This window comes from Photinus pyralis, unplaced genomic scaffold, assembly GCF_008802855.1.
Source record: "Photinus pyralis isolate 1611_PpyrPB1 unplaced genomic scaffold, Ppyr1.3 Ppyr1.4_LG3b, whole genome shotgun sequence".
NCBI classification, from domain to species: Eukaryota; Metazoa; Arthropoda; class Insecta; order Coleoptera; family Lampyridae; genus Photinus; species Photinus pyralis.
The window spans coordinates 12,227,863-12,254,293 of NW_022170510.1; the positions used below are offsets into that span (position 1 = coordinate 12,227,863).

The 26,431-nt window shown below is 35.1% G+C and overlaps 4 protein-coding genes across 12 annotated transcripts; 1 reads left to right on the forward strand and 3 right to left on the reverse strand.

The window, feature by feature from the left end:
• Window positions 1–1,523: 1,523 nt before the first annotated feature.
• LOC116167168 (venom carboxylesterase-6-like) lies at window positions 1,524–13,116 on the forward strand. 5 transcript variants are annotated; one of them, XM_031482414.1, is made up of 12 exons: window positions 1,524–1,636; window positions 1,694–1,847; window positions 10,878–10,994; window positions 11,041–11,186; window positions 11,235–11,334; window positions 11,379–11,570; window positions 11,623–11,808; window positions 11,854–12,210; window positions 12,261–12,436; window positions 12,480–12,624; window positions 12,669–12,810; window positions 12,859–13,114. In XM_031482414.1, exons 3-12 carry the CDS (start codon window positions 10,931–10,933, stop codon window positions 13,040–13,042), a joined length of 1,692 nt encoding a protein of 563 aa, XP_031338274.1. In that variant the 5' UTR covers window positions 1,524–1,636; window positions 1,694–1,847; window positions 10,878–10,930; the 3' UTR covers window positions 13,043–13,114. The 5 variants fall into 5 exon arrangements, with proteins under 5 accessions (XP_031338274.1, XP_031338273.1, XP_031338270.1 ...); XM_031482413.1 differs by having other exon boundaries at window positions 1,694–1,843; XM_031482410.1 differs by lacking the exons at window positions 1,524–1,636; window positions 1,694–1,847 and adding an exon at window positions 10,013–10,088 and having other exon boundaries at window positions 10,860–10,994; window positions 12,859–13,116.
• On the reverse strand, window positions 8,209–10,140 carry LOC116167169. The gene is made up of 2 exons (XM_031482415.1): window positions 10,072–10,140; window positions 8,209–9,421 (listed from the first exon to the last, which is right to left on the reverse strand). The coding sequence occupies exon 2, from the start codon at window positions 9,392–9,394 to the stop codon at window positions 8,423–8,425; it is 972 nt and encodes a 323-aa protein (XP_031338275.1). The 5' UTR covers window positions 9,395–9,421; window positions 10,072–10,140; the 3' UTR covers window positions 8,209–8,422.
• Window positions 13,117–21,237: 8,121 nt separating the features above from the next.
• Window positions 21,238–23,852, reverse strand: LOC116166945 (esterase SG1-like). Of its 5 annotated transcripts, XM_031482166.1 has the most exons (9): window positions 23,748–23,850; window positions 23,552–23,697; window positions 23,401–23,503; window positions 23,161–23,352; window positions 22,988–23,118; window positions 22,765–22,940; window positions 22,572–22,716; window positions 22,383–22,524; window positions 21,238–22,336 (listed from the first exon to the last, which is right to left on the reverse strand). In XM_031482166.1, exons 5-9 carry the CDS (start codon window positions 23,028–23,030, stop codon window positions 22,285–22,287), a joined length of 558 nt encoding a protein of 185 aa, XP_031338026.1. In that variant the 5' UTR covers window positions 23,031–23,118; window positions 23,161–23,352; window positions 23,401–23,503; window positions 23,552–23,697; window positions 23,748–23,850; the 3' UTR covers window positions 21,238–22,284. The 5 variants fall into 5 exon arrangements, with proteins under 5 accessions (XP_031338026.1, XP_031338023.1, XP_031338024.1 ...); XM_031482163.1 differs by having other exon boundaries at window positions 21,238–22,524; window positions 23,748–23,852; XM_031482164.1 differs by having other exon boundaries at window positions 22,988–23,352; window positions 23,748–23,851.
• A 1,419-nt stretch (window positions 23,853–25,271) lies between these two features.
• On the reverse strand, window positions 25,272–26,138 carry LOC116166371. Its single transcript, XM_031481326.1, has one exon. The coding sequence runs from the start codon at window positions 26,136–26,138 to the stop codon at window positions 25,272–25,274; it is 867 nt and encodes a 288-aa protein (XP_031337186.1).
• Between the last annotated feature and the right edge of the window lie 293 nt (window positions 26,139–26,431).

Genomic DNA, 26,431 nt, shown 5'->3' on the forward strand with positions numbered 1-26,431 from the left:
ATAGCAACTTTAGGGTAAATTTTTCTTAAACTTACGATAACTTGACTTCATATGGCACGCGCTGACATCACAATTCATTGTGAACCAACCTTCAATTATTTGTAGGTCATGTGCACCTGGTATTCTACTAATTTGATTTATTCAATACATAAATTAAGAAAATAAATAACGCAAGCAATTACAATAAATGTTCGAAGTGTCCTCCTTGACATTCTAAGCAATAACCTAACCGATTTCGTAATTAAATTCGACGGCGGTATTTTTAAAAATGTGAGAGCTGTCAATTGTATCTACTACTCATTTGAACTACTCAATAGATTGATGTGTTTTTTTAAAAATCGAACATGTTTTTTTTAAAAATCGAACATGGGAAATTACATTGCATGCAAACTCCTATGTTCGCATTTTAAAAAAATTCACTGTATATAAGTTCCGTTTCTGCACTATTTAGAAAGAATTATTTTTTAGTTCTGGTACCGGTTCTGGTTCTGTGGCTTCAGTAATTTTCGGTTCCGGTTCCAGTTTTTTGTTTTGTTTTTAAGAGTTCCAACATAAATAAACTCTTCAACGCTCTTACTGTTTTTGATTCATTTTTGGTCACTCTAAAATATTTTATAATTGTTTAGTATTAGGGTTAAGTTGCTAGAAATGGGCAGCTCTGAATAAAAGTGAGAATTTGAATGTTTGGCTTTGAAATTTCTTGCAAGTTGTAAATTCTTGCCGAATGTAATTCAGAAGGAATGATTTTATTCTTGGCCATCTAGGCGATACCGGATCGGTCGTCGACGATAAGGAATATTAATAAGCAAGGCGTTTCTATTGATACTACTACAGAACTAAATAATGATTTAAACAAGGAAAAGTAGAGCAAGTCAGAAGTCAGAACCAAATTTTAAGAGCAAGAAAACGCATTTCCCTTTCACAAAGCGCAACGTATCTACTTTACCTACAACAGAAAGAGAACCGAAGAGTACCAGTTCTTTAGCACTAATAATAACGGTACCGGTATCGGTTCCGGTATTCATAACTTCTTAAATAACGGTTCCGGTTCAAAGTGAAAGACTTACAAATGCAATTGGTGCCGGTACCGGTTCTTCTCGGTTCCGGTACTATCCCCTGGTACTGCATGTGGACATCGAAGACTTGAATTTATTGTTTGAAAAGGAATCCAGACCTACCCCACCTATATGTATCTCCTCTTGTATATATCAATCAATCAGCAATTTTCAACTAAGGCTTTTATATTTACAATAATGTGCCCCCCCTAAGAAGTTTCTCTGCATCCGCCACTCCCACTGTTACGACGGTATTTTGAAGCAAGTGGAATAATTATTTAGAAATTCTGTCAAAAAAGAAAAATCTCCAGTCGAATGTATTGCCTAGAGCAATTTATCTGCCTTTTTAAAGTTGATTGCATGCGGTAATTGTGAATGTCCTCACCTCAAGTAGGTATACACTCAGGAACAATAATGCGCACGGCTCGGGTTTCTTAGATATCGGATTCGTATCAATGAAGCGTTTAGAAGTTGCAATCCACCGCAAATTTAAAAAATGATCGAGTGTTGCCCGAGCGCTATTATTTGAGTTACCTAACGAAGATAAATTTTTTCAAAGAAAAAAGGTTATATATGGTACCGTAAGTTCTTACTTTAATTTCAAACTCCTCGTAACTATTTAGTTTACAATATTTTAGTTTTTTGTCTGGTTTGGATTTTGAGCCCTGGAAGAAAAAAGTAAGAATTAGTTGCGAAATACAACGAAATTGTCATCAGGTTCACTAAATCCTTCTTTCACCGCATTCGTTAGACACAGTTGATTTGAGGAGACGTTCAGGCAGGAAGAGGTAGGTAAGTTCCAGGTTAGCTACAATTTCCCCGTTCATCATTACTTTACAAATTTTTGCATCGGACTACACATAAATTAGTACGGAAGTACCTTCTTTTGCTTTACTGTTCAAATGTAAAATAAAGAGTTTAATTTCATTTTTTGCATAGTAGTTATCAAATTACCGGACTTTTTTGGCGAAAAATCGTATGGAAAGTGTGACTTTTTTTCACGATTTATACTATGCGTTTCCATGGCGTTTAGTCCTATATTGTATGAACAGTAGCATCAATTTTTGGGTCCAGTAAATCGCGAATGTCAATTGTGTGTTATTAAGGATCACTATACAACAAAGTTTCGTGTACAACACGTGTTGAAAGTGTCGTTTTTTCATGAATTTGCTTGATTAACTCAGACTTCGCCCTCATTAATCAAACTGCAAATTCACGAAAAAAAGTATCACTTTCGAAACTAGTTGTGCAAATAACTATTTATAGTCTTTCATGGCATTTAGTGTTCGTTCGGATAGCGCTGTTCCGCTTTAGTTAATTATTATTGATCGTTTAAATGATACGTTCCTTTTAATACGTACTTTTGGTTGTATTAAATAGAAAAAAAATAATTTTTTGTTTGCTCGCTACATTGACGTGATAAGGGGCCAGATAACTGTAGGTACATTGATAAGATAATTCAATTGAGTTTCCTAAATACACCTTTCTATTAAATGGATTTTTACAGATATATATTTTACTATAATTTCCTACTGTAATATTCGATGTTAGTGGCCATTTGTTTATGTAATACCTCTACTTCAAATTCCAAAATCTGAACAATACTTACATATATAGATAAATACCTCAAATTGCTACTGGTTCAATATTAAAACTAGACTGATTAATAGCATTGAATAAAAACACTATATAGTGTTTTTATTCAATGTTAATAGCTAAAGTGAAACAAAACCTTTAATGTGTTTATATGGTAGGCAAAAAAAAACGCGAACGAAGCGGCTCCTTTGAATAGTCACGTAGGTATGATATAAAGTTTCAACATTAGGGTGACCAGCCCAGGTGAGATTTTATGTATAAAACGGGACACGAAAGTCATAAATTGAACTAGGGATTGCTAAATTTGTACAATCGTTTGAAATGACTAAAATATTAGCAATTATAAAAATGAAAGATCTGTGAATCACCAAATACAGGACGGAACATCAGGCGTTGGATTAATTACAAATTTCAAAAACCTAGATAATTAATTAGATTTGCAACGTTTTTTTTTTGTATTTGTTGTACGAATTACATCAATACTTTAATTCAGGAAATTGTAAAGAAAAGTGGAGTTGAAACGATATTATTTTCATCATTATATTCAAACAATTTAATTTACATGAGAATTTATCTGAGAGGGGAAATAAGGAACCAACTCTCCGCAAGGTATGGGTCATTAAAAATTTATTTAGTACTGAGCTAGTAGCTAGAAGAAATTTTATAAAAATAATAATAATGAACGCATACGCTTGCTGAATATGATCGGCAGTGCCATTTTTCACATATTCCCTTTCACTTATAAGTACGCAAGCGCTTTATAAAATTACTGCGGACTGTTTTTTTATTAGCAGCTGCTTAAAACTTATACTAAACTGCGCAAGAATCTACAGTTTCGGAAGATATTAAGATGATTATTAATTAATGATGGTGCGACGTGTAAAAAGCTAAAAAATATTGGAGTAAAAAGTTTCCTAAAAGTGAGATCGCAGTAGCGCAATTTTTAAAACGCTTTACGAACTACTAAATCAAAAAGGACAAACTAGTTCAGGCTATATAATATTTTTTTACAAAAAAAATTAGTTACCAGTTTAAAGCGGATTTTTCATAGTGGTGGAATGATTAGAAATTGGGTAAAAATAATTAAAACAGCTGAATTTTTCCGCGGGTGAAATCACGGGGGTTGAAAGGGGTGGAAACTGGTATCTTGCAATTTGTGGCAAAACTATTAATGTTAGGCGAAAAATGAACAACTTTTGTATCTGCACTATTTACACATAACCTCGAATTTTCCTAGAAAAACCGGAAAAATCTTTTTTTTTTCGATTTTTGCGGAAAAAAAGTCGTAGGGGTTTAAAATTTGGAGTAAACATTGTTTGAGCTTGTTTTATGATAAAAAAAGAGACAATCTTTTGGCCTGTAAAGTTGAACCGTTTCCGAGATTTCGGAAAAAAACACCTCTTTTACAAGGAGATGAAAAATCTATTTTTTTCATCGTACAGAGGTGAGCGGGGTAGCAAAATTTTCGGGAGGACTTATATTTTAATAATCAAAAATAAAAAAATATTATTCCTATAGCAAAAATTCGAGAAAATCGCCAAAAACTGGAATCGCTATTTGTGTAGCAAGGGCGCAAAATGATACATTGTCGATTGAAAGATTGAAATCGACAATCAATTTGCGCTCGATTTACACGCAAGTTTTTTTCTACAATCTAGCAGTTCACATATTTCCAAAAATGTACGTCTTTCACTCAAATTAAAGATGTCATTTACTGGTTGTCATTGGATACTCTGAGCAATGCATATTTGATTTATAGTTTATAATTGGGAGAGTGAGCGTTTTTTTTATTTTGTCGCTTATAAGCGACAAAGTAACATTCCTCGAAAAAGATGACGTTTGCGTTGTCAAATACGAGCGCAAATGCCTACTTTGGATATCGATTGTAGAAAAAAAACAGTTTTAAGATAGGTATACACGGTTTTTGATATGATGAATCAACGTGTTGGATGATAATAAAGACTTTTTCGAAATCTGTCTTCTTGCTTCTCTTTAATGTTTGCTTAAATATTCTCTTTTGTTATCTTATGCTCAACTGTTTTAGTTAAAACATCTTTATTTATTTTTCTGCATTTTTATCGCAATAAAAGCAATTCGAAATAAAATCGAATTATCTTGCTTCCTGATTCCTGAACAATTTGTTTTTGTTCACTGACTCTTCTTACTGCCTCTTTTATAGTTGATGCAATTCCGTTGGGCCTGTTGATAAACTTGCAAAATCTGCAATAAGAACGTTAGTTTTACCGGCCAAAGCAGTAAATAATTTGAGATATAAAACCTGGAATAAACTTCGTGAGGATTCCTGTAAATTAACGATCAACAGGCCCAGCGTAATCACATCAGCTGTAAAACAGACAACAAGAAGAGTTAGTGAACAAAAACAAATCGTTCAGGAAGCAAAAGAATTCGATTGTACTTCGAATTGCTTTTATTGCGGTAAAAATGCAGGAAAAACAAATAATAAAGATGTTTTAATTAAGGCAGTTGGGCACTACGAAACAAAAGAAAATATTTTAGCAACATTAAAGAGGAGAGAGAAGACACTTTTTATTAGCCCGGATCCAATACGTTAATTTAGTTGCAAAAAAAGCTATTTACCTACTATGTGAAAAACAGTGTAGGTACCTACCTATATCTTAACTCATTCCCCAAGTTTTTGCCGCTTTTCTTAAAATTTTTCTATTGGAATAATATTTTTTATTTTTGATTATTAAAATGTAAGTCCTTACGAAAATTTTGCTCCCCGCGTACCTCTGTACTTTAAAAAAAGTAGATTTTTCATCCCCTTGAAAAAGAGGTGGTTTTTTCAGAAATTGTGAGAAATCTCGGAAACGGTTCAAATTTACAGGCCCAAAAAATTATCTCCTTTTTTATCATAAAACAAGCTATGTTTCCTCCCCTACGACCACGACAAAAATAAGAATAAAAAACGAAAAAAACCATTTTTCCGGTTTTTGTAGGAAAATTGGAGGTTATGTGGAAATAGTGCAGATACAAAAGTTGTATATTTTTTTGAACATTGAACATTTTGGCCTAAAAATCAGCTGTTTTAATTAATTTTTTTCCAATTTTTAATCATTTCACCTGAAAAACCCGGTTGATTATTATTTGTGAGATAAACCAAGTACCTTCACTGGCTACCCTCACGCACGCGATATTACGTACCTACATAAATAACCGTTTTTTAGCATTCGTTTGATAAACGTCTATAACACCACTTTAATATGCGCATAAGCACATAAATCGTATATCAATGAGAAATAATAAACGCATAATATTCCCTATAGCAATATCCGCCGGACATTTATGAGTATTATAATTTACGTATAGGGTTTTACTTTACAGTAAACGCTTTTTATACGGAACGGTGTGGCTATAGAATATGCTCTTTAAGGGTTGATTTAACCCCGATAATCCCATTAGAAGTCGATAAAACTCAACATTTTTGTATTGCGTTACAGTAAGCTAAGTATGGGTGTGATCTTCTGAATTTTTAGCGCATTTTTGCAAAAAATTTTTTTTGTAAAAAGTAGCTTTTAATCTCACTTTGGCTGGCTGGCTGGCTGGCTGGATGGTCGGCTGGCTGGCTGGCTGGCTGGCTGGCAGTAAATGCGCGCCCGTAGAAAAACGCTTGTAAAAAGACAAGGAGTGTACATGTAACTATCGGGGCCGTGTAATTAAGAACGTTAGGGATGGGGCTACAAGATTTGGAGTCGACGACATCTGGACGCCATCCCCGAGCGTATTATACTAACCTGGAGATTTTTCAGTTTTTATCTATCTTCTTCTACAGTTTTTCTCCGATTGTTTTCAAATTGGTGTCGTCGGGAAGATCTTGTCAACGCGCACAACTCCTGCGTGGCGGAATTTTGTTTTTTTTCCTAGGGTCGAAATAAACCACCTTTTGCGCGGCGCGCTTCGAGGGGTAGTCGACTTTGGGCGCCCAAAAGTTTCTTACAGCGCGAATCGCGGTCTCTCTTTCTCGTGTCACTAATAGAAGGTCGAGCTATGTGAAGTACCCAAAAGTTGAATACGATTTTATGCCGGGATTTTAGCGAAATCTACCAAAATGTGAATTACGAATGAACGGGACGTCGGAACTGTGTATCGACAAAGGGAATGTGGTAACCCCCGACGAGATCTTACTGATGGTGGAGTCGAAACTTCAAATCCGAATTGTTGCGGGTGATCAGAAGTGGGTGTCGACAAAGGGAATATGGTAACCCCCAAAGGATTTTAATGATGGTGGAGTCAAAACTTCAAACGCGAATTGCGAGTGCACGGTAAGTGAGAAAATGGTACCGACAAAGTGAACGTGGTAGCTTTCGGCAAGATCTTATTGATGGTGGAGTCAATATTGGCTAATAAAACACCGGTACAAATTAAATGATCAGTATTTCCATTTTATGAACAGTACAGTTTTCCATTATTTTTTTCAAATGGTCATTATTGTAATATCTGGTCGGTGAAAATAATAAACGGTCAGTAAGATTAAAAATTGCCTATTAACTTAATAAATGGTAGACGAAAGTAATAAACGGGCAGTAAGATACAAAATAGTCAGTTAAATTAATAAATGGTCATTGAAAATAATAAATGGGCAGTAAGGTTTTAAAAAACAGTCAGTTGAATTAATAAATGGTCGGTGAAATTAATAAACGGTTAGTAAGAGAAAAAATAGTTAATTAAATAAATAAATGATCAGTAAAATATGAAATGTTGTATAAAAATAATAATCGGCCAGTACAAATTAATAAACCCTCTGTTAACTAATAAATGCTCATATTTATTTCATGTAAGTAAACACAAAACAAAAACATATTAAGAAAAATACAACGTAATAGAGAAAAACGCTATGCCGTTAAGTAATGATGAAGTACGAGTAGATCGTGGTGATAATCTGAAAATAATTATCCTGAACCATATACACTAATTACGTGCAAAATACCTACCCTATTGTACAAGTAGTGCCTGCTTTGCTTTGGATGGTCGGCCACGTCGCCTTTTAGCTCCAATGGGGACAGATTTGGCTTCAGCGGGTGGTGTTGTGTATTTCAGCCTTATTGCAACACCCACTACATGATTACAAATTAATTTTTTGAAAAATCCTGGGCAATTGCAAGTGCCTTCAATCCATTTGTTTGAATCATTCGGAAGAGTAGCAGTCCAAATGTTGAACGCGGCCGTTTTAAATTCTTCAAAAGTGGAAAAACTCACATTTCGAGTTTCCTCTAGATCTAAATCTAGATCTGTGACTTCATTACTTTGGCCAGCAGGAATGAAATAAACATAGCCTTCGGATATACGATGTGAGACAATCTTCTTTTTTTCACAAACCCATTGATAAGCTTTGGTCCACAAACCTAAGTTTAGCGTAGGAACTGCATGTACTGTTTTTGCATTTGCAGTGTACTGAAGAGACCAGGTATTTATGTATTCCTTGAGAACCACTACGAACCGAGATAAAGGCAATCTCTCGCGCAAAGTGTTCTCATCTTTAATTACTCCAAGGCGTTATTTGTAGACGGAACCAACTTTGAAACGCCTTCAAACCAGTTTGGATTACTGTCTAACCATTCGTGTTGGAAATATTCTATAAATTGTTGTTGTTCGCCCTCCCATTTTGCAATAAACTGATGAGACGCCTTCTCAAAAACATGCTTACTATTGCTCAGTTGCAATAAGTCAATATCTTTTAATATTTCATTACGTTTCTCCTTCGGATGCACAACCTGTTCGGCTTTCTTTTGGACACATTTTTTCATATGTGCCTAACACATTATGATAGTAACATCCGATCCAAATACATTTATGAAGGCATTCTGGATGCTTTTAGCGGAATCACAAACGAGGTATTTTGGGCAAATTGACTTTTGAAATATATCCTGGTCGGCAGATTTTATTGCTTTAAACAAAAATACAAACTTTTCGGTTTGTTCTTTGCTGCAAACCGCTAGCCCAAAAATATGAAATATTCGGTCTCGATCTGTAGTTCCCAATAATAATACAGGGAAACCTTGCCACACCAATTTATATGTCGCATCAGCATGTATGTGGTGAGCGTCACAGGACAATTTCAACAAGTTTTTAGTGGAAACAAAAAATCGAAAGAACGGCTGTTCTTCATATCCCACTTGGTAGGAAACAACAAACGCCGCATCAACATCATCAGGAACTTTTGCATTTTCTAAACAAAAATTTTCCAATTCGCCAAGACTCATAACATTGGATCCATATTTTACTTTTCTTAATGAAGACAAGTAATTATTGAGCTGAGTCTTACTTGGTAATGCAATTTGCTTTTTAATTAATATATCAAGAACCTTTTTTGGTTTTATTTTTGAATCAAAATTAAAGAGAGACTTGATTTCCTCTTTTACCTCATTGGATATTTTACTTTTTACTCTTGTAACAATTACATTACACGTATGGGCTAGTTGAGATCGGTATAAATGGACCTCACTTGTAGTAGAGGGATAATGTAGGTACACACCTGCAGCGCATTGCTCCGCTCTTTTTTTTACTTTGTTACATCGAAAAATTTCACTTACATTTCCTTCTGTGTCCACATTTTTATAAGTAAAACTCCACACCTGCTCCATCTGAACTGCAGCTACTGCAGACGCCTTATTCTCGAACACTTTTTCCATTTCCCATTGCTTGTCTACCTTCTTCCTCCTTTTCGTGATCGCCTCTTCACTTTCACTTTCGGAACTTGTTTCATAGTCTGGTACATCTTCCATATCGTACCGTTCCAGTCGCAAGGAAACCTACAGCACGAATCACTTAATATTTTTACTTCTCTGAAACTATAATAATATCGCGCCGAGCGCATATAAAGCGTTACATCAACAATCACGTTTATTTCACAAGCTGACTAAGCGCGAAAGAAGCTTATTAGCCGACCTAAAAATATTAGGTAAACCACGACTTCATTTCTATTACCGCCTATCGCATACTGGCCATTTATTGATTTTTACTGTAGATTTGCTGATTTATTATCAGCTAATCCATACTGACGTTTTATTAATTTTTACTGACCACTATAATACTGGCCAAATAGTTTTGTTACTGCTCAAAAATTCCATTTTAACTCATCAAATTTTATAAATATACTGAGCTTTTTACAATATTTTACTGACTTTAGGTAATATTATACTGTAGAAACTTAATTAAATACTGTTCAGTTTATTACAACCCATAAAACACTGATCTGCCACACAAAAATGCGCTGAAGTCCCTTCGATCTCACACGAGGACTTTGATCATTTTTTAATGTTTCAGGGGTTGGTTTTACACCGAGAGTACCGTATTGCAAGTTGCAAAAGACGTGGGCGCTAATTTATTTTTGTGTGAAAACCTCTGGCAGTGAAATTATGAATAAAAATGTACTTAATGGAATGACAACTGATAAAATTACATTGATACTAATTGAATGTATCCTTGTAGATTATTGTGATTAACCTTTTCCGCTTCATCATACGCATTTGAGATATATGTGTGCACGTATACCAGACAAGACAAGACCGTAGTGCAACGTACTTTAGTTTTTAAAACGTTGAATCTACGCACCCATACACTCAAAGTATTTTATTCTATACATGGATGTGGTTGTTACACATGCAAATCAACCGCAGTCTTTAACATCTTTATAAATAAAGGTCTAAGTGGTAAGTAGGTGTAGGAAAGGGCTTCTCATGGCTCACATGCACTAATACGTATCGGCATTTTCTAGTACACTTATATTGGGAATACCTTGATTATTATTGCTTTGATGGAAGTATGGAGTTACATTACGTCATTTATAAACAGTAGGTCCTAAAGGTTCTAAATAAAAATTGTACGGGTTGATTCAGTTTTAAATTTAGCACCTTAACCACAAATAAAATACCCAATTTATCTTGGTGAGACATCATGTGTAGATCATAAACTGTTTACAATTTACAATTACACAAAGGGATTAAATAACAGACACAATGCAAACATTTTCTAAAAGGACAAATAAACTCGATTCACGAAATGACCTTTAATTAACTTACGCCCAACTATGTCCACCGTTTTAGTTACTCCTATATTAACAAAATCAAGGTTCATGGTTACTTTATTACTTAAACACTTAAAGCATTAGGTATACATGTGAATAAAAATCGCACTCATATACAATTCTGTAAGTACCTACATAATTATTACTTAACTGGTATGACATAGCAGCTTATTTGCACGCAGCAAGAAGTTTTTTGCAAGCAAACGGTTTGTCCATAAGCATAATTGCAAGAGAGATGTCTCCGAGGGCGGATTTCTTGAAAGTGTGTTGCCTGATTTGGACTATCTTAGGTTTCGACGGTGAGTACTTCAAGTATGTCATCTGACACTTACCATTTGCTTAAAGGTACCTTTGCCGACGATCTACCGCTAGTCCAAACTTCCCTAGGCAAAATTAGAGGGTTTCACAAGTCCTCTTTTGGTGGTCGGATATTTTCAGCGTTTGAAGGCATTCCGTACGCAAAACCACCCGTCGGAGCTCTACGCTTTGAGGTATTTCGTTAATTCACAACTAAGCTTCCAGAATTTTTCTTTAATTAGGCACCTCAGCCGGTGTCACCTTGGGATGAAGTGTTAAATGCTAACGTCCGTTACACTTGTAAGCAAGCAGACAACCCGTTTATGCCTCCGGACAGTGGCCGTAATAACCCCTTTGACATTTTACGTTTCTCATTTGGTTTGTAGATAATGAAGATTGTTTATATTTAAATGTCTACGTGCCTAAAAAGCAGCCATCGGAAAGTGACAATTACGACGTGATTGTCTACATACATGGGGGTGCATTTATGTTTGGAGCTGCTTCACAAGCCGGTCCTAAGTATTTAATGGACCGTGATGTTATTTTCGTAAGTATGAATTATCGACTCGGTGTTTTAGGTGAGACTAATTCGATAATTGTCACTTTGTAATGAGGGGGGTTCGATTACAGGGTTTCTCACAACCGAAGACAGCGTCGTACCTGGTAATAATGGGCTTAAGGACCAACAGATGGCACTGAAATGGGTTCAAGCGCATATCAAGCAGTTTGGTGGTAATCCCAAGTCTGTTACGCTGATGGGATTATCAGCAGGTGGTGCTTCGGTTCATTTCCATTTCTTTTCACCACAATCCAAGGGTTAACTACCATTATGCCAGATTTATAATTACCATAGCATTTTAGGACTGTTCCATAGGGCCATATCCCAAAGCGGGACAGTGTTAATGCCGTGGGCAATTCAAGAGAGCGGGTTACAAAAAACGAGAGAACTTGCCGAGTCATTAAACTGCCTGGACTCTGATACGCGAACCCTTATTGATTGCCTAAAGGCGATACCTGCAGACGATCTCTTGGCGAAAACAAACAATTTCTACCATTTTGCAATGTTCCCTCTGGCACCATTTGCACCGACTGTAGAAGTCGACTCGGAGTATTCATTCTTAAAGAAGCATCCGTACACGCAGCTGAATGATGGAGATGCCATCGATGTTCCATGGTTAACGTGGATTGCTAAAGACGAAGGAATTTTAGGAGCTATGTGTAAAACTTTAAATGTACATGAGTTAGTGTTACGTAATGCCTTGTTACAGTTGTAACCAATATGTTGGACCATGTAGAGACAAATTGGAATGAATTGTCAGAACATATGTTTGATTATAAACATGTGCACACTAAATCTAACAAGCACGACACCGCGCACAAGATTAAATCGCACTATTTCAAAAATGAGAAGCTGTCCGAAAGCAATCTCAATACACTTGTTAAGGTGAGAATATTGACTCGGACTTCATAAACTATCTCTGTTGTAGGTCTTTAGTGACAGACTGTTCAATGTTGGCTTTGAAACCGCAGTTCATATGCAATCAGATGTATTCGACTCTCCAGTATATGCTGCCATATACGCCTTCGACAAATCTACGGCACTTAAGGAATTGCTGGGATGCAATTTAGAAGGTGCTTAACAACAAATCGGAAAATCAGTTTAATAATTATTGTAGGTGTTGCTCATGGCGCTGAATCAGTTCTTCTGCATGACACAGAAGTTGACCATCCCGCAGCAGTTAAAATAGAACTTTCCGAATCTGAAATTCTGATGAAAGACTTGTTAATTGATTTTCTTATATCATTTGCCAGTAATGGGTAAGGACGGTTTTTAAATAGCAATCATCGGCAATTTTGCATGTTTAGTAAACCAACATCATCTGGCGTTAGTTGGGAGCCGCTAACCACTGATAATCCCAAGTATTTACTTCTAAACGACTTTGATGACGCCCAAATGGTAGAAATACCAGAATTGAGCCAAAAAGAGTTTTGGGAAGGCTTGAAGTTTATGGAAAACAAACGAGCTGAGAGTTTACGGGAAGAATTATAGTTTTTTTTAAGCAATTATAATATAGTTCAAAATAACGAATTAAAACAAAAGATTTGTGTTGTAATAATTTTAAGTTTTTTAAATACTGTAATGGAACCGAATTTGCCCTCTAAAATTCGATTTAAATATTCCCTAAGCCGTCTCTGCCGCCACGAAAGGATTCAAGATTCCGCTTTGTTTCGTTTCCGGGTAACACGTGTTTTTTTTACTTCTCTGCCATACCAGGGAACTTAATAGTCTCTTTCGGCCTTCCGCAGAGGACCAACTAGCCCACCGGAAGTCTAGAAGTCTAGCGAAACAGAGTGCGCGCCAGTTGACCGTGTTTTCCAGAAGATAATTAAGGTTTTTGGCCTCCTATTTGTTTTGCAGTAGCGATGTTTCATCTCTTAGGAGTTACTGTTGATGTCTTCACTATAAATTAGTACAATTTAAGCTTTTTTGCCATAAATGTCGTTGTGGTGCTCTTCTGACCCACTCAATTTCGATGGCTATTACTTTTATAGCATTGTCTGTTAAAGAGTCTCTCACTTTTTTATCCGATAAGCGATAATAAACGCTAATAAGCTAATTTTATCTTAAAAAGAGTCGCTCTGATCCGTTAGATTCTTAGATCACTTTATTTAACAAAGCTGATTCCGGCTATCTAAACATTTTTTAAGGTCAGCGGTCAGTTTTAATAGCAACAAATTTTGTCACGTGTTTTTTTTTAGATCACCTTGAATTAAGCTTTGAATGCTTCGGGTTCGGCTATTACATTGTTAAACTGGAGAGCGTGAATGTCGATTAGAACTTCACTAGGTATAGTTCGTTTAATCAGGTCCGTGAAGTTGGAGTATCGACATCGACATATTCAATTTTAGGACTTACTACAATTTTGTGCTAATTTTGTGCTATTTATTGCCGTATACCCCAAATTTTGTGCTCTTATGGTTTTTGAGTTATTCAAATTTTTAGGATGGGACTCTAACTTCACGACTATACTCGATGTTGTTAAATGTGAAATTTTAATATACCTAAATTTTGTGCTCATTTTGTGCTATTTATTGCCGTATAGTAGAAATTTTGTGCTCAGATGGTTTGTTAGTTACCAAATTTTTAGGATATGGGACTCCAACTTCACGACTTTACTCAATGGTGTTGTGACGTTATTAATTTTTATTGAACAGCCTGTATGTGGGCCAGAAAACATCGGAGCTAATCGCATACCTACTTGTTTATCACAAAATGCATGCACGCAGTGCGGTCACTTTTACGCGAACTTGAGTTGTACAAGCACGGCAAATTTTGGAGGTAATTGCATTACTGGCTTTTAGCAATTGTACATATACGAACAGACGGATAGCCGTAAATCTTTTTATTAAAAACGGCACTTTTGGTTCCCTACTGTATTTGGGAGGAAAAATTAATTAGCATTGGCATTCCTAAGCTGAGGAGGATTGGGTCAGATTAATTTAATATCTGTTGGTGTACGGAGTCTCATTTAGACGTGAGTATCAGTTGTATTATTTCTTTTGTGTCAATTCAATATCAATGCAATGATATCGCATTCTCATATACGCGTGCTTTTCTTGTATAGTCCGGTTTACGGCAGATTATTAAAATCTGATTGGAAAGTGGCCTACCCCATTGGCTTACCATCGCTACGGACAACGACGTTGAGATTCGTTCTGACCACCTGGCCGTCTCGTCCAGACCTTTTGCGGCACGGCACCTAAGGGCTCCAAAACCACCTGGGAGTTCCGCCTTACCTACCGGGAACAGCACCATCTTGTTTTCCATCAGTACTACCTAGCGTGTAACGGTGAGCGTTGCGAGTGTATGGAGAATGATTGCGCTGCGTGATAGTTTGTTAGTTGTGTGATTATTTATTGTATTAATGTGTTATCGCAAATTAAGTATTTATGTTAAAAATATATCTGTGTACTTACCTACTGAAGTGTCTTCTGGCTAATTGTATATTTATTGGTCACCTCGGAGATTCGCCGTTGATGCTCCATCGTTTCACTCCCAAACGGCGTGGCGCCCATATTGTAACCATTGTAGATCTTTTGTTAAGTGTTATAACCCCCCCCCCCCCCCTGTCCACTGAGAATTAGCCGGCGCCAAAGTGCTCGTTATAGTGTTCATTTAAAAGCTTTATTATTTCTAAATTTTGTGCTCATTTTGTGCTATTTTTTGCCGTTTAGTAGAAATTATGTGCTCGTATGGTTTTTGAAATGTTGAAAGTTTTGTATGGCACTCAAACTATTTCATGTAACAAAATATTAAAGTCAAAAATTCAAATACTTACTTTATATTGTGTATTAGTGAAGTATTAGTACATTATGTTTACATTATTGAATAGAATATTTGTTATATTCATCCGAAATGTGGACACCGTTATAAGTACTTATAATAATTAAGAGTAGCATAGATTTAAAACGTGTTGAAATTTGTTCACCTTTTGGCATGATGTTGAAATATTTTAACCTTTGGGCATGAGTGCAAGAAAAACTAGAATATAATAAAATTTTCTATAATGAAAGTAATGCTGAAATCTTAAAATGTAAGTATCAGATAAGATTTGCTTTTTATTATGTCCGTTTATAAGCACTCGTAGAATACAAGTTACCAGCACTCCCTGGAGCAATCGGGCATTTTGTTGCCATTTGTAGGAGATCAGATGGGTTATGGGAAGTATACGAGGACTTGTTACTTATTAAAATGTACCAAATAAGGTCAAGCGTATTTCTACTAATGCATCTGTTAACACATTTTTACTAATTTATTCATTGTAAGTTTAAATTCGTTGTGTATTAAATAAATGACAGTTTGTTTATTTCTTATTATTTTCTATAAAGCATCGATTCATTTATATTTTAGTTAAAACATAATGTACCTCTCATTTTATAATGCCTATCTTAATATATTTAAGTATATAATATAAAACATACGATTTAAAAATTTGCACCACTTAGAGCACCTTCATTCCTTTACAGTATCTTGTCCAATCATGTTCAGTATTGAGTATAGTCCCATCATAAAAATGTGATAAAATCATACGATGACAACATTCCTGCTATATGGCAAAAAAAGCACAAAATGCAGATACAAAATAATTTTGAATTTAACGTTATCAAGTATTCCCGTTTTACAAAATTAAAAAATTTAAAAACTGAAATTGCCGTTTTGAATGCTTCAAAAGTTTAATCGTTTCATTAGCTAAATTTAACAATCTTTCATAATTGCCTCCTCGTACATAAAAGTCCTGTGTTACTTATTAAAATCGTATCAATGCTTAACATTCCATTCCAACTCTAGTATATGATAAGCTTAAATACTAAATAGACATAAATGATTCGATTACTTATGTATGTATCTCAATTAAGAAGCATCGAGCACAACATTTCTAGTATATTTCCAAATATACTTAGCGAGATACTTAGCAATTTTACGATATCAAGTACCAAGTAGGAGTATTATACCTACTAAAAATTTAAACATTTCAAAAACCATACGCGCACATAATTTCTACTAAACGGTAAAAAAATAGCACAAAATGAGCAAAAAATTTAGAAATAATAAAGCTTTTAATTTAACAACATCGAGTATAGTCGTGAAGTTGGAGTCCCATCCTAAAAATTTGGTAAGTAACTAACAAACCATCTGAGCACAAAATTTCTACTATACGGCAAAAAATAGCACAAAATTTAGGTATATTAAAATTTCAAATTTAACAACATCGAGTATAGTCGATTTGGGGTATATGGCACAAAATTAGCACAAAATTGTAGTAAGTCCTAAAATTGAATATGTCGATGTCGATACTCCAACTTCACGGACCTCGTTTAATCTAGTGATTTTTGAGGAACCTTCTTTCGGTCTCTAGCTGTAGTTCTCTTTAAATTATGTTGACCGAATCAAATACAAAACAAAAACAGAACATTTAATTAATTTATTAGACACTAAAATACATCAAACTGTTGCAAGGATCGCAAGAGATCAAACTAACAAACTAATTATTACCTTAGATGTTCTAAGATATGGCAAATTTACCGAAAAATATCTGCATATCTACATGCTAAAGAAGTATCATTAGTGTTATTTGAGCGATTACAGAATATTGATCAAATTGTAACTGTTGCAATAAACACAGTAACACGTAAAGTACACTTAACACAAACATAACAATTGTATGTTGCACAATACGAGCTTTGAGCATTAAACCCCATAATGTGAATATAAAGGTTATTTCTAATTTTCCGAGATAAGGGAGATTAAGAAAACGCGGAAATAAGCTCCCCTTACCAAGGTCAAACAATTGTTTACAAAAATTAGAAGATGCATTACATTAAATAGATAGATAAATAAGAAATAGATTATCAATAACATTTTTCCTAACTTCTGTGAAGTATTGCAGGAGATACGAGTAACTTATAAATAACATTTGCCATTATGCAGTAATGGAATACAGAAATACAAAGGAATGTTATTGAAGTAAGTACTTAGTGCCCACTAGGCCGCTACTACTATTGTGTTTTTCCTTAAAAATAAGAGACAGATTTCAGCTACTTTCTTACTATTCATTGATACAGCTCATAATACAAGGCATATCTGTAATCTATAATAATAACGTAATGGATCCACTTCTATAATTATTTAGAAAATGTTTCCAGCACGTCTAACATCTTTACCACTCGCCGAATAATGCAATATTAATAATTAATACATAACACAGGCCGAGTAGATGCTCTTATATTTTGAAAAGAATTATAAGTACTAATATTCACATCTTCTTTTAGTACCTTCTTAAAATGATTGACAATAATTTTTTGATTTTATACCCGTAAGGCACGAGACAAAATTTAGTTTTAAAATCAGACCAATTGTGAGTGCGCTAATTATTTTAAATTTAGCTACAAAATACACCATTTGTACAACACATTCAAAAATTGTCTGTCAGATAAACCATTAGGTTACCGTTTCTGTCCCCCCCCCCCCCCGTATATTAGCAAACATAGATTCTACGAATCGAACCAATTAGCATTAAATTTTGATTGCAAACAAGCACACCTAATACGCAACTACTTACCAACAAATCAAAAAAATAAACAAAAGAATTATGTTAAATGGTAAGTAAGGAGTTCAATTATAAAAACTATTACAGCTATTGTAAGTCCTATAATTAGAAAAGTAAAGGCCCCACTGAGTTGAACAAGTGTCAATCCAGTATAAAAATCGTGTTCTTTATCTCCTACCCTTAAAACATATGGCTCATCTGGGTTTTGAAAAAATTGGGGCTGCAAATGGTAATCCATTTCACCATTCAAATGACTGTAATCAGTGCTTTTATCAAGTTTACTGGCTATGCCACCTTCGTGTAAAAAAGATATCACTTTGTTCAAACTAGGAAGAAAGTAACTACCTTTTCTCATTATAAAACACATACTGTGATGGAGTCCCGGCGATTTATCCATAAAAAAATTTGGTGCTTTCCCTGTGAGATGTTGTTCTATAATTGTCGGTTGGTCCCTTGGCAAATGCCATTGTGACCTTCTTGCTACCATAAAGTGCTTTGTGTCGTTCAAGGATGTGATATAGCGACTGAAACCTACATCAGGCACCACAATGAATTTGTCTTTCATGTGCTTAAACTGTTCATTGACGCCAATATACTCGTCGTACACAGATTTCTGTGTGTAGATTGGTATGTTAGTGTTCTCCAAATCGTAAATACTCGATAGGGAGTCTTCGTATCGAGGCAACACGATGATATTTATTAAATTTGAGGTATAGGCTGTTTGGATGTGGATTATATACACCAGATAAAAAGCAATCAAAATTGTCAAACTCATGCTTGACGGTATTCTAGATATGGACACTCCCATATGCAACGATATTGCGTCAGAAAAAATGCCCAAACTACTGGTTGAAAACTTAGCCACGAAGAGAATAAACCGCCAAAGCAATATTACTACAACAAGCACCAAAATTGTAACTAACCATAGAATTCCATTAAATGGCACAAGGTACGTAATATATGGTGATCTGGGTAACGGTTTATATCCCATCCACACGTAATTCTCCATAAAAAATCCATCGCTGTCGTCAGATATTTCAAGTGCCCCTTTTACATAAACATGTATTACGATGGTCTTTTGTGAATAATATGCATTGATAAATGTTGTCAAATTCATATTGATATTTATTACCTTTGCATTTAAGGTCTCTTCTATTTGATCTAAAATGAAGGATACTGTTTTACCCCATAAAGTGAAAGGTTCTAGATCTGTATATAAACTGGCAATGATTGGACATCCTCCATAGTTTCGAATGTATTTGTCAAATGTGACCGACAGATGTGAATCGCATTGTTGGGAGTGAACCACATTTGGCATCTGACCGCAATTATTTTGGTCGTCAAAGCGATTAGCTGTAAATATCGTTATATTTTTGGCATCGATCTCATTTTCGTATTGAACCACAACCACGTTTACTAACAAATAACGCCATAGCAATGTAAAGAGTGCAGCCAAATCTTTCTCTGCAGTTATGACCAGAAAACGCCCGCGAGTGAATTTGCCACGAACCCAAATGGGACCCCTAAGCAAATTTAAAAGTGTCTTACTCAAACTATCAACGCTATTTGCCTCGATGATGTAGTCATTTTCGTATTTGGCGTAGTAACCGTGGATCGACTGGGAGGAATTTACGATGACGTAGGGATTATTTAGATTGAATGGAAAATATTCTGGATAATCATTAAAAATATACGCGAATGAAATATTTTTTGGGAAAACCTTGTTTATCACTTCGACTACACAGTCAGATACCGGCTGATGCGAGTGTAGTTTTTGATTTCCAAAGCCGTTCACTGATCTTACTATGATGCATAACAGAACAACGAAGCATTGCGTTAACATTTTAAAATAATTTGAGCATTCGCGTTAACATCACCAACACCTCAAAAACTAACCCGTGACTGACTACAATGGATCTATAAAATACATTAAAACTTTCTTAGTAAATGCGTTCCATTTGTACTAATTAGGTATATCCTTTGACTGTAATTTACGTCCAAAGGTACTCAGTAAAATTATACCTATACCATATGCACGAAATTATGAACATATTAGTTTACCTTTTATTTTTATAAATTATTCATATGACCTCATTTACACGTAGAATGTTAATAATACTAATAAAAATAATGGTTTTATTTAGTCAACCCGTTAACCAAAACAAAAAAAATTAACACAATTACAGTATAATAAATAGAGGGCAATTAAATTGGGCGATCTTCGGATACAGACGAAGATACACCTGATTCTGCTCGTCCACATTACCCACTCATAACTATATTTAACAAATTAATTAATAGTGCAATGGAATAGCAGGCAAAAATAAAAAAAAGAATTTATTTGCGATAACTGATAACTATAATTATTATGACGTACCGGGTCACCCAATAAGACTGTTCCTCGGCCATATTTCGGGAACCGTTCGTCGTATGACTTAGGGGTAAAAAATTTCTGGGTAAATCGGTCATGAAGAATCGCTGAAAAATATTTTCAAGTTCTAAAAATGACCTCCAGACAGCGTAACTGCCATCTTAAATTTTAAAATTGTATTTTCTTTAAATTTCGCATAATTAACTAAAATTTTTTTCACATTTTGAAAGAGAACCAGTTTATGTATACTTTTCTTAAAAAACTCAGTTATTTCAAAAACAAAGATGGTATGAGGCGTTCAATTGTTTTTGCAATAACCTGCTTTAACTTATTAACGGTTTGACCGATTTTAACAAATTTGGTATCGTTGAAAAGAACAACCAAAATATAGTTAATTTAATTGAATGCTTCTCCGCCAGAGGGCTAGTTTTGACACTATGACCCAAAATCCTTAAAAAAATAAAAAAAATCGAATGAAATGATATTACTTTTTCTTTATGAAAAAGTAGCCAAATAACATCCAAAGAGGCCAGTGAAAACCGTGTTTCAAAATCGCTTTCCTAACCTCAAATATTAGGAAAATGAGATTAATGGATCTTTGAAGGTCAAGTATCGCGCGGTAAATTTCTAAAACTACTAAAAATTTAGCTACAAAATGAATAAGATGTTAAAAAGGTAATTTTGAGTCTAAAAAATATAAATCATTAAAAAATATATATCATCAGAACATTCATGTTGCTCCAAGGGAACTAAACGCATCCTGAACTTATTTAGTCACTTTAATATTACAGGTATAATCGAGAGTATATTATAGTTAGTTTACTGAATTCTTTTTATGGTATGGTCTGTGCCTCTAAGAAGAACCGTTTTTTTAATAAAGCCCATGAACGGAAAAAGAAAGTCATTTAATGGCGACCCAGGTGTTGAAAATGGCCTCCGTTATTTAGGATGCACATCTGAAGACGCTGATTAGTTGAAAGAACATCAGTCTCAATTTCAGCTCTTGGGATGTGTTCAAGATGGCATTCCTAATTCTTGCAATCATATCCTCGCGGGAAGTTGGCCTTTTTTCAAAGACTATATCCTTAATCCCTCCCCAGAGATAAACATCAAAGGCAGGTTTAATCGGGGGACCTAGAAATATTCATTAAATTTTAATATGTGCGCAATATATGAACAGAATCATTCCAAAAGGCAACATCTAAAGATTCTTGTGTTAAATACTTGCCTTGGGGGTCAAAGGAATAGGAAAGGACCACTCTTCGAATGACTATAACTTTTGTTTGAAACATGATTGTAAAAAACTGTCCGACAATTTTGTTCCTCAACTCATTCGTGGAATTCCCTCCATTTCTTTACACACTTACATGTAACACCCTGTATAGTCAATCAATAAAGGTTCACTACCACTGTTAAAGTAAGAACCCGATTTTCTTTGTTTGCTAAACATTGTGGCAACCGTGACATGACGTGTATTTGTGTTTTTGCCGGACGCCTTGTGTACCAAAGTGAAAGAAAAAGGTCATTTCTATTTTTGGAAAATCTGAATGCGATGCCGTTATAGTTAATTTTAGTAGAATCATTATAAACCTTATTTACTGTTATAATAAGCTTATTACTTATATTTGAATATAAACAGTTCAGTAACCAAAATTGTTGTTGTAAACAATCAAATGCAGTTATAGCTCATCGTGTAGTTGAGTAACTCGATCGTTTTCTACAAATTTTAAACTCTTCCAAAAGTCCCTCGGAGATAGTTTCTCATTTTGTACCATTTTGACATCATCCACATCGCGAATGAATAAGTACTCGCTATTGGTCGTCACTGGATTCCAACGAATGCCAGCCACTCACAGACGGTTTTCTGAAAGTTCATCCGGTATATTGAGTAAAAATCAACACCACTCTACCCGCTTCTTGCAAATGAGTGAATAGAATCAAGTAGTAAATTCTTGATAAAGTTTTCCGAAGTGGAAAGCTTCCTTCCATGAATTTGCGGTCCAAATCCAATATAGTCGTGTATAAGAAGGGTTTCGTCTCCATGTGCTACGCCTACGGCAACAGTACATATTATAGAACTCACGCAAATTGAAATACACCTTGAAGATGTGAACCAAGCAACTTGGCAAAACCAGTGCTTTGGTTAAAAGCATACACCGCTGCATACACGGGTGATTGAGCGACTTTCGCTTGCATTTCAACAGCTGTCTCGAAGGCTACATTAAAGTACCTATCTCCAAACAGCTAAATTCCAAATGAAGTCAAAGGGGATTTTTACTTAAGGTTAGCTACCTTAATAACAGATTTGATGTTACCCTTGGAAATCTTGTCACTATGAAAGTAAAACGATTTAATCTTTTGGGCAATTGATCTCTTCTCATTCTCATTAACCACGTTGTAGTAATCGAGCAGATATTCCGACCATTCCTCCCAGTTCCTATCAGTTTCGTCCAAAATCTTTTCCAAATCTATAATAATTTTAATATAGTAGTGATGATACATACGCAGTCCTTACACAGCGTGGCCAGTAGCCCTTCGTCTTCCGCAGTCCACGTCATCCGTGCGCTTGCACCCACTTTAGAGCCAGTTGTTGATCTTTAAGCCCATTGTTTCCGGGTACTATTGCATCTTCTGTGCTAAGAAAACCTACGAGCGGACTATTTAGTGAATTTCGTTACCCTTAGGTACCTAATGCTCCCAGGCGATAATTCAGGTTAACGTATACTACGTCGCGATCCATTATGTAACCGGGGCCGGCCAATGCACTGTCCCCCATCATAAATGCGCCACCATGGATATTGACTATTACGTCATAATTATCGTTGACTGGCGGTTGTCGTTTAGGAACGTATACGTTCAGGTAGAGGCAATCTTCTTGAACTAAACATCGCGTGTGTAGCAATAGGAATTAAGGTAAGGGCAGTATACCTTTAATGCCGCTGAGTGGCATAAACTCACTTCTCACTTGCTCACACGTATACAAATGGCTGGCGTTTAAGGCCCCCGTCCAAGCAGGACATGGACGCGGAGGCTAACTTCCGGAATGCAACTTATTAGAGGAAATCTACGCTCTACCTACCTCAAACCGTAGATCTCCAACTGGTGGTACTGCATAGGGAATATCTTCAAACGCCGAGAATACACGGTTTTCAAATGAGTACTTGTAGTATCCACTAATAGGACCCAATGAAGTGGAAACCATTGGAACATTTTTAGAGTGCGATGCTGTAGTCATAAATGCTCAATGCTAACGAAAAGTAAAAAAGTTCACTTACCGAAGACACCACCATACAGTAGAATAATTCCAAAGTATAGCATTATAAGATTATACTCACAACCAGCCATGTTAATAAATCATTAATTACGTAAGCTACGATGAGTGTTTGTTTTCGTAAAAGATAAGCTCAAGCAATTGAGCTAAAAGTAGTTTTGAGTAATACTAAGGTCAATAATACTTAATTTTTTTGATAGTAATTTTTTTGCGTTTTCTAGATATTATTTTTTACCACTAGTCATTATTTTCCGTTCCAGTTTAAGAGTCTTCTGTACCCACTGCACCCAATGTAAATTTCCATAAGAGCGCCCGCCATAAAAACTATAGTTGTTTTTCAGAAAATAGTATATTAAGATACAAGTGTATAATCAAGTCTTTAAAGCACGCGCAACGAGTTTAAGGGCACGACGCAAAGCGGAGTGCCTTTAACGTTGCAAGTGCTTTAAAGACCAATTATACACGTGTATCTTATAGTATTTTTTATTATACCTGCAGTATAATTTAAAAATAGGAAATACAATGAAGTCATATTGACGTTATACTCGAATACATGTCTAATTAAGTGGGCTGGGTGTTCGTAATTTCACGATTGCCATGGAAATGTCACTTGACGTTTGCTTATAAAAATCATCGTCTTTGTGAATTAAACGATTTCCGTTGAAAAAGATAATACACCGTCCATTAAATCGATTGTTGTAAAATCTAAACAAACGTTGGTAGGTGTAAAATCCAACTCCAGTAAAGCCTATTATAAAGAATATGAAAAGTTGTTTCCATGGATGAATAGGAAGTTACTTACGAATACAGTCTTAAATGCATCCATAATTGTTGTATATTAATGGAAATTAGTAGTGGGTTGTGTGTGTGTTACTATAGTTTTTCATGTTAAATAAGAAAGAAAATAAATCTGTCATATATAAGAGGTGTATGTTTCGTGTTCTATACAATTCGAAGAAGATATATTACAGATAAGCAAGCAATATAATGCGCTGTGCTTCAAAACGTTTGCGTACTGGCATTGTAAATAATACACAATGCATCACATAAAATGTGTTGTGCTAAAAAATAAATGCACAATGCACCAAAATAATTGCAGAACGCCATTAATTTTATGCGCGATGCATTTTATTAATTGCATTTGGCACATGTATTTTTGCACTATGCTTTCAATAAATTGCATTAGACATAGTTTTTATTTATGTAGTACCTATATTAGCGTATTACACACATAAGGAGAAAAGATTGTATGTCTTATAAACTTAAAAAAAAAACAGAAAGGTACCTAGTTTAATTATGAAATGTAATATGTAAATTACGTTGGTACAAAGGAAACGTTTATGTAAACCTACATTATATTTATGTGGAATAGAAATCATAAATGTTTCAAAACTACAATATAAAAATTTGTTAGTCAAATCTGATTTCGTTATATGCTTTATTTAAATATTCTCGCATATGATGGTAGAACCTCAGAAAATCCTGTTCTTGAAGCGATTCCAAGATAGTTTCAAGTGCTTCTAGCACATTATCGCCTGTACGTGGCTTTGGTCGAAGATGACTTTATCATTGAAAAAACTTCTTCTATCGGGTTAAGTTGAGGGGAGTAAGGAGGTAAATATCTGTGCCTAACATTATTTTCCCTAAAGAAGTTAGAGACATCATTGGCATGATGGATGCGGGCATTGTCCATAATTATAATATCGTCTTCTATTTGAGGCAAAACAACAGTTTCAAGAAAAGTTTTGTAATCGTTAGAGTTAATAGCTCCAACTCTTGTAAAAAATCCAACAATTTTACTTGCACCAATTGCAAGTAAAAGTGAGATGTTGGTACCTCTATTTCCAGGAACTTCTACTGACGGCGTGATTCCTGGGGGAGTATACCCATATAAAGGCCCTAAATGTAGGTTAAATCCTGATTCATCAATAAAAATCATGTTATCATCATTCACGGCTGCCATTGCGGTGGCATACATTTTTCTAGCTTGAATATTCGCCCGCGAATTTCGTTCATGTGGAATTTTCTTTGCTCTTTTTTTCTTGTATGAATGCTGTTTTAGCACTTTTGCAACTTTATTGCGATTGCATTTCAAATGTCCTGGAAGTCTTTCTATAATCTGCTGAATGGTCAATGTACATTCTTGCACCAGTATATTCTCTATAGCGTCCCATAACTCTCCATTGTTGTTTGGTTTTCTTCCTTTCTTGTTTAGTTCAAAATTTCGCAGAGGTCCATCAACAAATTCGGACCTAGTGTGGGAAATGAATTTCTGCGCTGAACGAAGACTTTCACCAGTGGCTTCCATAATATCTTTTGCACTTCTGCCACTAGCATAAAGTTTTCTAGCAACATCAAGTTTTTCTTCAGTAAAACAAACATATCTTCGTGGCATTTTCACAATTTCACAAATAATTCATAAACTGTCATGTACCTTACATGCGCGCGCGTGTGCTGTTTTACATAAGCTACATACTAGATTTTATTATAAACGCATTTATTTGGATGCATTATGCAAAAATTATGGTGCAAGCTGCAATTAATAAAATGCATCGCGCATAAAATTAATGGCGTTCTGCAATTATTTTAGTGCATTGTGCATTTATTTTTTAGCACAAAACATTTTATGTGATGCATTGTGTATTATTTACAATGCCAGTACGCAAACGTTTTGAAACACAGCGCATT

What these genes read in the sequence shown, in the direction of transcription:
- LOC116167169 (XM_031482415.1), bottom strand. Translation starts at nt 9,394, where the DNA reads ATGGAAGATGTACCAGACTATGAAACAAGTTCCGAAAGTGAAAGTGAA.
- LOC116167168 (XM_031482410.1), top strand. Translation starts at nt 10,028, where the DNA reads ATGAATAAAAATGTACTTAATGGAATGACAACTGATAAAATTACATTG. An exon ending in TATGCCTCCGGACAGTGGCC is followed by an intron (nt 11,335 to 11,378) that starts GTAATAACCCCT and finishes TTTGGTTTGTAG; the next exon opens with ATAATGAAGATTGTTTATAT. An exon ending in TTATCGACTCGGTGTTTTAG is followed by an intron (nt 11,571 to 11,622) that starts GTGAGACTAATT and finishes GTTCGATTACAG; the next exon opens with GGTTTCTCACAACCGAAGAC.
- LOC116166945 (XM_031482163.1), bottom strand. Translation starts at nt 23,817, where the DNA reads ATGGCTGGTTGTGAGTATAATCTTATAATGCTATACTTTGGAATTATT. An exon ending in TTGGAGATCTACGGTTTGAG is followed by an intron (nt 23,504 to 23,551) that starts GTAGGTAGAGCG and finishes TCCGGAAGTTAG; the next exon opens with CCTCCGCGTCCATGTCCTGC. An exon ending in TTATCGCCTGGGAGCATTAG is followed by an intron (nt 23,119 to 23,160) that starts GTACCTAAGGGT and finishes GTCCGCTCGTAG; the next exon opens with GTTTTCTTAGCACAGAAGAT.
- LOC116166371 (XM_031481326.1), bottom strand. Translation starts at nt 26,138, where the DNA reads ATGCCACGAAGATATGTTTGTTTTACTGAAGAAAAACTTGATGTTGCT.